Source organism: Staurois parvus, unplaced genomic scaffold (assembly GCF_062004578.1).
Source record: "Staurois parvus isolate SC_StPar_1 unplaced genomic scaffold, SC_StPar_1.0 ptg000481l, whole genome shotgun sequence".
Lineage (NCBI taxonomy): Eukaryota > Metazoa > Chordata > Amphibia > Anura > Ranidae > Staurois > Staurois parvus.
This window is the reverse complement of record NW_028318277.1, coordinates 251,770-265,738: the sequence shown is the minus strand read 5'-3', so window position 1 is coordinate 265,738 and position 13,969 is coordinate 251,770. Positions and strand designations below refer to the sequence as shown.

General features: G+C 42.2%; 1 protein-coding gene across 1 annotated transcript in view; it reads left to right on the top strand.

Moving 5' to 3' along the window:
• The window catches only part of LOC149452315 (protein diaphanous homolog 2-like), a 766,217-nt gene that overhangs the window by 562,546 nt on the left and 189,702 nt on the right, over window positions 1–13,969 (top strand). Inside the window, exon 16 of the mRNA XM_089689522.1 lies at window positions 1,823–1,927. Within this exon, the coding sequence (XP_089545648.1) occupies window positions 1,823–1,927 (105 nt within the window). The remainder of the gene's footprint in view (window positions 1–1,822; window positions 1,928–13,969) is intronic.

The following is a 13,969-nucleotide window of genomic DNA, read 5'->3' as shown; positions in this document are numbered from 1 at the left end:
AAGCTCTAAATTATGCTTCTACTGTACCACAATACACAAAAAAAAAAAAAAAAAAGATGGAACAAAAAATGCTGCTCTATAATATTGGCGTTTACTGGCACAACGAGAGATGGCCAACCATTATAAAAAATGTATAAAGTTTATACATATCCATTAAAATATAAACATTCTAAATATAGGGGTGTTTATAGATTGTTATAGTTTAATGGATATGTACTGTATACGCTTTATATATTTTTTACAATGATTGTACACCTCTCGTCGTGCCTGTAAAGTCCAAAATTATGGAGAAGCATTTTTTTTTTTTTTGTTCCTCACTGTTTTTTTTAGTTTTTAATATTAGGATTCACATTTAATTCCACAATAGGAAGTCATTAGAAGTCTCTATAAACTGCTTGGAAGTTCCATTTTAGATTTCATCACAAAAGGTTTACCCATTGGAAAATCTTTCTTCTATACCTGTGAGAAGTGTAAAAGTTCAGATTGTTTTCAGGATTCGTCCCAGGTGGAATAGTCACCAGGACCAGGATAAATAGAGGGATGCCATATGCAATAAAAACCTGAATACAGGGTAAAACAATGGAGTGCTACACAAGTCCATAAAAAGATTTTATTTGCAGTCACCAGATGGAAGCAAACTTGTCACAAGTTAGCCTGCAGTTTCTTGTTTGTGTTCTTCCCTCCTTGCTGCAGTGCTGTTCCTGATCCCTTTCACATGTGTGGTTTGTCTGTGCTCACCTATGGGCATTGTCTGCTGTTCCCTAGGTTTTATTTCCTTCCCTTCCATCACTTCCTGGCCCACCTCCTTGTTTGCCTGCCTATATATAAGACATGCTCAGTCTAGGCCACTTTGCCTGAGCAACTTCCTAGTTGTCAGAGCTCTTGTGTGTTGCTATTGCCTGTTATCGACTACTTGTGTACCGACCCCGGCTTCATTCTCTGACTGTGCTTGTTTTCCGCCTGTCTTGACCTCGGCTAGTCTATCGGATCTCCGTTTGTCTCCTCCCTTTGTACTTTGTGTTCCCACGATCGGTCTCCTCATCCTCAGCTGGGTGTACCTGGGGGCCGTGACCTGTTCCCAGCTTGCTGCAAGTCCATCCCCACCATCAGGTGCTCCGGTGAAGAAGCAGGCTGGGGCTTAGACTCTGCACCCTGGGGAACCCCAAGTTGAGTATCTACAAGGGCTCACTACCACAGGTGCTGAAAAAACCCTTTTTCAGGGGTTGCAAAGTTCATCCTTCTTCAGAGCTATGGACAAAATAATATAAATATATAATTAAATCTGTCCATAGCCCCGAAGAAGGAGCATCTTTTGCAACTCCCCAAAAATGTGTTGGATTTCCTTCGGCAATTGCAAATAAAATCTTATTCTGGACTTTTAGAAGTGGAATGGCGGTTCTATGTTTAATCCTGTATTCGTGTTTTTCTAAGGACCATCCACAAAGGTCCTAGGGAAAACAGAGTTGCCAGTCACATAAAAAAAACTCATGGCTACATAAAATTCATTGAGTAATCTATCACTCTTCACCACTATAAAATTAACGAGCAATAAAAGCCAACAAATTGGCTAAAGATACATTTTGAACCAGACCACTCCATTGTGCTTTCTCTTCTGATACATTCGATTGTAAGCTCCTATTGTGCGTTCTATGAACAGGTTTTAATCTATATATTCTGAGTCTTTGAAAAAATATTTTTCTTTCCAAGTGCTCTTCCCAGCCTTGCTGTCCTTTAAGCCTTTTTTTCCTTTCAGAAATGGTGCATATAATGCTTGCCTTGATCCTCAGAAGGAAATGATGACTTTCTGCTCTGATCTTTGCAGTTTGATGAAGAGTTCACCGCCCGACAGGAGGCACAGGCAGAACTTCAGAAACGAGAGGAGAAAATCAAAGAACTAGAAGCGGAGATCCAGCAGCTTCGGACCCAGGTAATCAAGGAATGTATATATTTATACTAGGGAGGAATTGATAAATGGCTCTGAAATTGTTCATTTCAGACGTTTTATGTATATATTGTATGCAATACAAAAAGCAATGCAAAATTGGGCATAACTTTATTCACTTACATAGGTCTTTCATATTTCACATCTTGGTAGAGTATCGCTACTATAATTCTTCTTTTTCAATGCAGGTGAATAATAGATTCCAAGTAGAAGCAACGTGCCGTCATTGAGTCCTTGATGAAGGAGGGGTGCAGGCTGTCTGACATTCACAGAAAGCTACAAAATGTTTACACAAATGACACCACCGACAAGAGCAATGTCTTGTCAATGGTGACATCTTCATACACATTCTGTAGCCTTCTGTGGATGTCAGAGAGCCTGCACCCCTCCTTCGTCAAGAACTAAATGAGGTCACGTTGCTTCTACTTGGAATCCATTATTTACTTGCAATGAAAAAGATGAAAATGAAGAAGAAGAGGAGTTTATATCCACAGTGGAAGAGTTCATTCATAAACCCTGTGTGGAACCTTCAGGTGATTGGACATTGGCAAGCTTTTGAGGACAGGCACCCCCCTTGTGACCCACGTGTTTGCAGTTTTTCTCTAGTATAAGTTGATGGACCTTTTTATGTCTTGCAGAGAAATCGCTCTTTGCTTAAAATAGGAAGAATGGCAAAACTTTTTTTCCATTTTTGATAGCATAAGGAAAGGTGTTATGACCCTGGTAAGGTTTACTTACATCCATCGGTGGTGATTTCACCTTCACTTCTGGTCCCATAGTCAAAACAGGGCAGAGAAAATCCCTTTAAAGTGAGGAATCCCTGGTTGTCAACAGGGTCACCCAAACTAGTGTCCCCATTAGAAGATATCCACAATTTCCAGTTTTGGGGACAGCCCAAAATTTGAGATTTGTTTTACTTTTGGTGATAATGGTAAACAGAACTAATAGGGTGAATCTCCTTAACAGGGGCACAGACAGTAAAACCAACTGAGAGGTGTCCTGATCCCTCTTCACTTTATCCAATACTAAGAAACAAAACAGTTTTGCTTTTAGATATACTTTAAGTAGTTTATTATTTTATCTTCTGATTTTTCCATTACCTCCCTATTTGATTAATTCACTATCTTTTAATACAAGGGTCTCCAAACGTTCTAAACAAAGGGCCAGTTTAGTGTCCTTCAGGCTTTAGGGAGGACAGCTTGTGGCTGCTGGGAGTAGAAATTCCCATGCCACCAATGAGAGTAAGCAATATCCCATCATTGATTTTCCATGGGATGAATGGTACCCCATTGTTGTTATCAGTGGCAGAAATAGTGCCCTGTTGGTGTAATTGGGAAGAAAGGTTCCCCATCATTGGTATCGGTGGAATAGTGCTCCAAGGGCCTCATCCAGCCCCCGGGCCACAGTTTGGAGACCACTGTTCTAATACAACAATAGATGCAGTGCAACCTCAGTAAAACCTTGGGATCCACACCTGGATATCATGCAATGGGCACGGCCCGTGATGTTGCTTTACTGCATCCTACATGGGCACACGCCTCGGCAGTTTGTGCAATGCATGTACTTAGCTAAAGGGTGCTATACAGTTCCAGGGCCATGGTACAGTCCTATGGGACCCAGACCCTGAAGACCCTTTTGGCCGCATGTCCACCATGACAGGTGAAGCCTGGAACCTACATGGGAACCAGCACGGTGGACAGGGTCACCCTATATCTTTGACCATTACTATAAAAACCGAACTATGTTTGGAATGGTGTCACTTTGCAGTGTAAACGTTTTAAACGCTGCGTTAAAAAGGTAACCACTCAGAGCTTAGTCTCAAATGGATGACCAGGCATGACCAGGTACGTTATATCACATCTCAAGTCATGCCTCTCCTGCCTAGACCTCTTTATAAGGTACCGAGATGCTTCCCCTGCCGTTTTGCCATGACTGCTTTACTACAGGATGGCCTACAGGATTGTGTACTCCTCATTCACACTTACCCTACTCTGTGAGTATATGACAGCCCAACATTTCGGAGTGGTGACCTAGGAGTAGTGGGTAGTCCAGTGCCTAGGAGTAGTGGGTAATCCAGTGCCTAGGAGTAGTGGGTAGTCCAGTGCCTAGGAGTAGTGGGTAGTCCAGTGCCTCGGAGTAGTGGGTAGTCCAGTGCCTAGGAGTAGTGGGTAGTCCAGTGCCTAGGAGTAGTGGGTAATCTAGTGCCTAGGAGTAGTGGGTAGTGCAGTGCCTAGGAGTAGTGGTAATCCAGTGCCTAGGAGTAGTGGTAATCCAGTGCCTATGAGTAGTGGGTAGTCCAGTGCCTAGGAGTAGTGGGTAGTCCAGTGCCTAGGAGTAGTGGGTAGTCCAGTGCCTAAGAGTAGTGGGTAGTCCAGTGAAGGGGACAACCTCAGGGTTTAGTGGGATTCAGCAGTGTCTTGTGACTGCAAGATAGTGGGGCTCACAGTGCCAAACCTATGGATGCCAGGGGGTTCTCTGAGAGATCTCTGGAACCAGACTGGACCTGTGGACACGTCTTTCCACATTAAGTAGCCAATAGGAACAGTAGCTGGGAGTTTGTGCTTTAGAAATGTGCCATAAATAGAGCCAGTTATCGCATTGTTTATCCACTTGAAGACTGCAATGCGTACTTTTATGTCGGTACTTCAAGCGGTTATACCGGGATGACGTCTGCAGCTACAGGCATCATCCTGGTATTATTTTTTTTCTGCAGGCAATTGGCTTTATTGTAAAAGCCATCCAAGTGGCCAACTAGCCTTCTGGATTGCTTTTACAGTTGGCGGGAGTTTGGTGCCATTCGGCAAGCGCACACAATTGTAAAGCGTGACATGTTGGGTATCTCTTTACTCGGCGTAACACCATCTTTTATATTTTACCAAAAAAAGTGGGTATTATATTGTGTGCATTAAAATTCTTTAAAGTGTATGTTTTCCAAAAAGTTTGAGCTCGAAAAAACCGCTGCGCAAATACCATGTGACAAAAAAAATACGAAACCCACCATTTTATTCTCTAGGGCCTCTGCTAATAAAAAAAAATCTCTATAATGTTTGGGGGTTCGAAGTAATTTTACAGCAACAAAAGCTGATTTTTACACGTAAACAAAGGCTTGGTCTAAAAGTGGTTATGCAAGAATGAGTGTTCTGTTTCAGACGGTACTTGATATAATGACTTACCTTCTGGGACCCAGTCTGTCTGGACAGTAAGGTCACATGCTTGCGTGGCACTATCCACAGGCAGCTTAACTCTTTAACATAATATATTATATTCCATTATTTTTATATTTATTATATTTAATATTATTATTATGCTTTAGTCTTCATGCAGACTGGACATTTTCACAGCAGCTGCCTTTGGCGTTTTTTTTTTTCTACATCCAGTAAACCCCCCAGCATGTTATCCTATGTGTCCATGCACACACATAGACTGGAATCAACATTTTTTGGCTGGAAAAAACCCCCAGAACTAGTGGGTTGCTAGAGGAGGGTTTTTTTTAGCTGTAAAAGCGCTCTAACGTGGTAAAATGCTTCAAACCATCATTTTTTGACTTTTTTTAGCAAAAAAAACAATTTTTTATGGTAATTTATTTTTTAATATTTTGGTAAAAAAATTTTAAAAATGCTAAAATCCGCTAAAGAATGCAATCGCAAAAAAATGCGGCTGAACGCATATTTTTAACGTGATTTTACACAGCTAATGTTAGCAGCGTTATTAAAATGTCCCGTGTGCATGGAGCCTTATTGTAGCCCTGATGAAGAGGGGAGTTCCTTTGACCCCCCGGAACACTTTGGCTGTCTTTTAACATATCAATAAATTAATTTGGACTCATCTTTTGATCTGGTGTTCCTTTCATATATTTGCTAACTCTTTAATAAGACACAGATGTCGAAGCCAGTGGCATATTTAGGTTTTGTGCTGCCCTAGGCAACACTAAATTGCCCCTCACCCCCCCCCCCCCACCGGGGAGAGCCTGACATTGACCAACAACACTCCTGCCCTCTCCCCACCTGAGTGAGCCTTCCACTACCATCACCCCCATACACCAGCCATTCCCCTCCCAGCAAGAGTGAGAAAGACACTCACCTTCATAGCTCTGGACATCCCCGGGAACAAGTGTCAAGCAGCCCGCAGCCTCTCTCAGATCCCACCTGGTCCCCAAGCCACAGGTGTCTTCTCTTCCATCCCTTCTTCCATGGAGGCAGTGCCGCCCCCCTGAAAAATGCCACCCTAGGCAAATGCCTTGTTTGCCTTGTGGTAAATACACCCCTGGTTGAAGTCAACGCATACTTACTTCATGTTACTATAGTACAGAGGATGTTTTTCCAGTCTGTAAGAAGACAACGACTTTCCTAAGACCTGTCTCTGTAAATTAACTAACACTGACTGAGAGTCCATGGAAGACGTGGGGAGGTTCTAGCTGGATTGAGTTGACTATGTCAGCACCTGTGGTAGTTGGAGCAGCAGGAACCGGAGCAGGAGCTGGAACAGAAGGTGAGGAAGTGGACACAACCTGCAGCTGATCCAACCAGGAAGGAAGTTCCTGCAGACACTGCATTATACCTTCCTGATAGGCCTGCTGGACATCGACTCTCTGTGGCAAACACTGGAGTTGTTCCGGGAGAGGCTGCAGTGTCTCCAAGGAGCTCATGGCCTGAGCAAACTGTCAGCACCTGTGGTAGTGAGCCCTTGTAGACACTCAACTTGGGGTTCCTCAGGGCGCGGAGTCTAAGCCCCAGACTGCTTCTTCACCAGAGCCCCCGATGGAGGAGATGAATTTGCAGCAAGCTGGGACCAGGTCGCGGCCCCCGGGTACACCCAGCTGATGATGAGGAGGCTACTTGTGGGAGCAGAGTACAATGGGAGGAGACAAATGGAAATCCGATAGACTAGCCAAGGTCAGGACGGGCGGAAAATAAGCACAGTCAGGGAACAAAGCCGGGGTCAGTACACGAGTAATCAATGCAGGAGATAGCAACACACAGGAACTCTGACAACTAGGAAGTTGCTCAGGCAAAGTGGCCCTGACTGAGCATGTCTTATATAGGCAGGCAAACAAGGAGGCAGGCCAGGAAGTGATTGAAGGGAAGGAAATAAAACCCAGAGAACAGCAGGTGACGCCCATAGGTGAGCACAGGCAAACCACACATGTGCAAGGGATCAGGAACAGCACTGCAGCAAGGAGGGAAGAACACAAACAAGAAACTGCAGGCTAACTTGTGACAGACTAACACAAGACAAGGGGGAGGACAGAGGAAGAAACCAAACTCGAGTACAATGGGAGGAGACAAACGAAAATCCGATAAACTAGCCAAGGTCAGGATGGGCGGAAAATAAGCACAGTCAGGGAACAAAGCTGGGGTCAGTACACTAGCAGGGGCGGACTGACAACTCATGGGGCCCCCGGGCAATAGGAGATCATGGGGCCCCTGTGTCCTTGCCCAAACTCATAAAAGCCTATGACAAAGGTACCAGGGGCATCTCATGGGGCCCCCTACTGACCCCAGGCCCTCGGGCAGTGCCCGAGCTTCCAAATGGTCAGTCCGCCCCTGTACACGAGTAATCAATGCAGGAGATAGCAACACACAGGAGCTCTGACAACTAGGGAGTTGCTCAGGCAAAGTGGCCTAGACTGAGCATGGCTTGTATAGGCAGGCAAACAAGGAGGCGGGCCAGGAAGTGATGGAAGGGAAGGAAAAAAAACCCAGAGAACAGCAGACGACGCCCATAGGTGAGCACAAACAAACCACACATGTGAAAGTGATCAGGAACAGCACTGCAGCAAGGAAGTAAGAATACACAAACAAGAAACTGCAGGCTAACTTGTGACAGACTAACACAAGACAAGGGGGGAGGATAGAGGAAGAAACCGAAATCGCATTACAAACAAGTTTCAGTGGCCCAAAACCACCACTAGATATCAGCATGCTACTTAAAAATGATAACCATAAAATTATAATGATATAATCAGGCCAAAAACACATAAAAGTGATGTAGAACAAACAGAATATTGTAATATTACATTGTAATAATAAATATAATAGTAATAATAGTAATAATAATAATAATAATAATATAATAAAAAATATATAATTACCCAAGGAGAGTTGCAATCTCCCAGTGTCCTATTCAGGACTGAACTGTCAGCTTGACAGAGAAGCTGCCACCTCGCCTTTGCCCCCTTGTAGCATGGCATCCAAGGCAGGTGCCTCTTCTGCCTTGGTTCAAGTCACCTTATCTACTACAAATACTATCCCCCCTGCTCTCAGGCTCCATGCACCCTGCTCTTGCGGGAAGCAAAACGATTAAAAAAAACAAACTAAAATCGACGAGCCGTTCAGATCCCCCCCCCCCCCCCCCCCGGCAATCACGTTTCTTCGTTGTAACGTAAGCCGTAAAAGAACTTGTGAACAATCAGAAAGTTGTTTTTTGCAAATCACATTACAATCATCCTGAATGCATTAGCATTTAATGAGCCCGGCACTGGACATCGTGGAGCCACGGACTCGCAAATATGTTCAGGCCGCTATCTGAGACTTGTAACAGGAGCTCGTAAAAAAAAAAAAAATAATTAATTTTAGAGGTGGATAACTATCGGCCTACATCTAACAGGCTATACGGGTTATTTTTTCTCCATATTTACAGATAAACAGCATTGTGTTTTTTATTAATAACTATATATATATATATATATATATATACAGTATATATATATAAATTTTTTTATTTTTTTGTATCTTTTCTTTCCCGCAAGACCCTCCTGGTCTATTTCACAGGCGTGGATCCGCTGTCAGAATGTCTAATGAGCTTGTTCGCTAAAGGATATGAGATCTGCTTAAGTATTGTGGTTAGCCAGTGATAGATGGGTGTTTAGTGTTTCTGGGAATCATTATGAAGAGTCATAAATGATAGGATCTGGTACGATATGTGAGATGAAGAAATGGAGAACCGTGCTATCAGGGCATTACCACTCTCAATACTATTTACCGTGAATTGAAGTTACTATTTTTAACTGGTGTTCATTTATTTTATCTGTTTTAACAGTTTTTTTTTAAACTTATCTCTTTTTATTTCTATATCTTTCTTTATTTCCCCCTAAAACATCAATATTTAATCTATCGAATCAATTGAATTTTCTATTTTTCTAAACATTTTGTCACTTAAAATGTTAACACTTTTTATACTATTGAACATTAATTTAAGTTTTTTTTTAAATAGTGTTTATTTTATTTATCTAGTATTTATTTATTTTAGCTATCATTTTTATTTTCTAAATTTTCTATCTATCCTTTTATTTCTATAGCTTTATTTTTACTTACAACATTAACACGATTTATTCTATTGAAGCTGAATTTCATTTACTATTTTTCTATATTTTTTTTTCACTTAAAACGTTAGCACTATTTTTTAACTAGTGTTTATTTGTTATATTTATTTAGTATTCATTTACTTTATTTTATTATTAGAAGTATTATTATAGCGCCTTCAATGTACGCAGCACTTTACATATCTATTGCACATTCACATCAGTCCCTAACCCTCAAGGGGCGTACAATCTAAGGTCCCTAACCCTCAAGGGGCTGTGGCAGTGCGGTATCCTGCCACGGTGGAAATCATGATGGAGACCCAGGATTCTCAACCATGCAGGTTGAGGGGCTCCAGGCAGTTCTCATAATGCAGAGGAAACGGGTTTATAAGTTTCCTCTTTGGTTTGTAAAGCCTGTTTTGGGACCTGTTGCCTGGAGATTTCTAAGAGATTTGGGAGGGATGAAATCTCCAATCCTGGGCCCATATTTTGGGAGCAGCCAGTGTGCTGATTGCACAGGTGTGTGCAGGCCTTTTTGTGGAGGCCAGGCCATGAGTCTGAGCTCCACCCCGGCAGTTAGGAGGACTCCACCCAGGCAGACGGGAGGTCTCTGCCGTGGAGTCAGGTGGGCTACACCTAGGAGAGGTGGAAGCCAGACTAGCTGTGTGCTAGTGCCATACTTTGGGGAAGAGTCTGCAGGAGGCAGACTTAAAACTGCGTACAAGCCAGGAGGCTGAATACTGTTTATTTGAATTCGTGTGATGGTGGATACCCCTGCGTGGGAAGAATTTTGGTTGTTTGAACTTTCTTAAATAAAAGTGGGCAAACAGGCCCTTAAAAAATAAGCGAGTTGCTGTGTGCTTTGAAGAAGCTCTACCACTTGAAGCGAGTTCCCACATAGCGTACAATCTAAGGTCCCTAACACAACATAAAATGTTAACACTTTTAATACTATTGAACATTAATTTAATTTTTTTAACTAGTGTTTATTTTATTTATCTAGTATTTATTTTATCTATCATTTTTTTTCTAAATTTTCTATCTATCCTTTTATTTCTATAGCTTTATTTATACTTACAACATTAACACTATTTATTCTATTGAAGCTGAATTTCATTTACTATTTTTCTAACCATTTTTTTTTACTTAAAACCTTAGCACTGATAACACTATTTTTTAACTAGTGTTTATTTGTTATATTTATTTAGTATTCGTTTAATTTATTTTATTATTAGAAGTATTATTATAGCGCCTTCAATTTACGCAGCACTTTACATATCTATTGCACATTCACATCAGTCCCTAACCCTCAAGGGGCGTACAATCTAAGGTCCCTAACTCTCAAGGGGCGTACAATCTAAGGTCCCTAACCCTCAAGGGGCGTACAATCTAAGGTCCCTAACCCTCAAGGGGCGTACAATCTAAGGTCCCTAACCCTCAAGGGGTGTACAATCTAAGGTCCCTAACCCTCAAGGGGCGTACAATCTAAGGTCCCTAACTCAACATAAAATGTTAACACTTTTAATACTATTGAATATTAACTTAACATTTTAAGTTGAGTTAGGGACCTTAGACTGTACGCCCCTTGAGGGTTAGGGACTGATGTGAATGTGCAATAGATAGGAATAGTGCCCCATCATCGGTGTCAGTGGGAGGAATAGTGCCCCATCATTGGTGTCAGTGGGAGGAATAGTGCCCCATCATTGGTATCACTGGGAGGAATAGTGCCCCATCATTGGTGTCAGTGGGAGGAATAATGCCCCATCATTAGTATCAGTGGGAGGAATAGTGCCCTATCATTGGTGTCAGTGGGAGGAATAGTGCCCCATCATTGGTATCAGTGGGAGGAATAGTGCCCTATCATTGGTGTCAGTGGGAGGAATAGTGCCCCATCATTAGTATCAGTGGGAGGAATAGTGCCCCATCATTGGTGTCAGTGGGAGGAATAGTGCCCCATCGTTGGTGTCAGTGGGAGGAATAATGCCCCATCATTAGTATCAGTGACACCAATGATGCGACACTATTCCTCCCACTGACACCAATGACACTTGCTAACCCCTGTTGCAGTATGGTGCTGCTGCAGCCAGCATATGTGGTTGCAGCAGCACCTCTGCACTGCACACTTACCGGCTTTTCCCTCACTCGATTTTCGCGGGTCAGCTCGGCTCCGCCTCCTTGCCTGTGATTGGCCGCCTGTGTACCTTTCCTGAGCTACAGTTCTGGCAGCCAATCACCGGTGAGGAGGCGGAGCCGAGCGGCAGGAGTGAGGGAGTGGCCGGAGTGACGGAAGGAGCAGCGCTTCCTGGATGGATCATCGGGAGCCAGGTAAGAGACAGCAGCCCTCTGCCCACCCCTGTACACGCCCCCCTTGACGGAGCCAGGGGGGGCGCGCCCCACTATCTGCAGATGTTGACTCGAGTATAAGCCGAGGGGGGCCGTTTTTCAGCACAAAAAATGTGCTGAAAAACTCGGCTTATACTCGAGTATATACGGTAACATTTTATGTTGAGTTAGGGACCTTAGATTGTACGCCCCTTGAGGGTTAGGGACTGATGTGAATGTGCAATAGATATGTAAAGTGCTGCGTAAATTGAAGGAACTATAATAATACTTCTAATAATAAAATAAATTAAACGAATACTAAATAAATATAACAAATAAACACTAGTTAAAAAATAGCGTTATCAGTGTTAACATTTTAAATTAAAAAAAAAATTGTTAGAAAAATAGTAAATGAAATTCAGATTCGATAGAATAAATCGTGTTAATGTTGTAAGTATAAATAAAGATATAGAAATAAAAGGATGGATAGAAAATTTAGAAAATAAAATGATAGATAAAATAAATAAATACTAGATAAACAAAATTAACACTAGTTAAAAAAAACTTACCACTTTTAATACTATTGAACATTAACTATTGTTTAGTTAATTAGTGTTTATTTTATTTATCTAGTATTTATTTTAGCTATAATTTTTATTTTCTAAAGGGTTTCTTGAGGGTTAGGGACTGATGTGAATGTGCAATAGATATGTAAAGCGCTGCGTAAATTGATGGCGCTATATAAGTACTTGTAATGAAGGCAGGGGCTGATGCGAATGTGTAATGCTTATGTGAAGAACTGTGTACATTGACAGCACTATAAAAGTACCTGTAATAATAAAATAAAGTAAATGAATACTAAATAAATATAACAAATAAACACTAGTTAAAAAATAGTGTTATAGAAGAAAAAGGATAAGTAGAAAATTTTGAATATAAAAAGGATAAAGTAAATACTAGATAAATAAAATAAACACTAGCTAAAAAAAACGTAACACTTTTAATGCTATTGAACATTCATTTATTTTTTGAAACTAGTGTTTATTTTATTTATTTAGTCTTTATTTTATTTATTTTAGCTATAATTTGTGTTTTCTAAAGGGTTTCTTGAGGGTTAGGGACTGATGTGAATGTGCAATAGATATGTAAAGCGCTGCGTAAATTGACGCCGCTATATAAGTACCTGTGTCAGGGCTCCAGGTATGACCAGAGGTGTGTGGACTGACACAGGGAAACGCAGGCTTCAGATATGGTATATACAATATAATTTATTAAGACTAACAATACAAAACACAGTGTAAAACTAAACATAAACACAGTGCAAACAAACCAAACCACCCACCCATAACAATACATACAATACAAAGAGTAGTCAGGCAGGCCGGGTCAGTGGCAAATGGAGTACCAGGAACAGGCGGGAGAGTGGTCGGGGTCACAAGCTGGGTACAGTAACTCATGGGCAGCGCGGTACAGAGGGTCGGGCAGAGAATGGTCAGGGTCACAAGCCAGGGATCAAACAGGAGAAGTCAGTGGAGGTCAGCATCAGGCAGGGTTGGCAACAAGTCAGACAGGAACAGGAATACAGGATACAAGGTACAGGGGCCCATGGAAAAACACACACCAAGGCCCTGACTGTGAGTCTGGCCATTCCTTAAATACAACCCCTGCAATCAGCTTCAGGTGTTTGGCTGATTGCAGGGGTGAGTCTCTGATTTCTGAGAGCACCCGCTGGCCAGCCCTGGTACTGCAGCCCACAAGGCAGGTGAGTCCCACCATTATTGGCAAGTCCATTCCTGACAACCTGTAAGGAAGCGGGACGGACTGACCATTTGGAAACTCTGGCACTGCCCGAGGGCCCAGGGTCAGTAGGGGACCCCATGAGATGCCCCTGGTACCTTTTTCATAGGTTTTTTTTGAGTTTGGGCAAGGACACAGGGGCCCCATGATCCCCTATTGCCCAGGGGCCCCATGAGTTGTCAGTCCGCCCCTATAATGAAGGCAGGGACTGATGAGAATGTGTAATACATATGTGAAGACCTGAGTACATTGACGGCGCTATATAAGTACCTGTAATAAATAAATAAATAGTTGATGTTAGTAGAAGGAATAGTGCCCCAAGGGAAAAAAAAAAAAGGCAAGCAAAGGGCTACATCTGGCCCATCAGCCGCAGCTTGACCACTGGTTTAAGGATCCTAAAAAGAAAATTGACCCCCAAACCATTGTAATTTCTTTCCAAAATATTTTGTCCTCACCTGTGTCATGGCGGAGGTCACGTGACCGGCACGAGTACTTTCGTTGTCAACAGCGGTTTTGTAGGACAGAAAGCTGATGCATCTCATGTGCAGAGACAAGTCGATTCACAAAAAAAAAAGAGGTGCGTCAGCGAATTATAAATGTCTCAACTG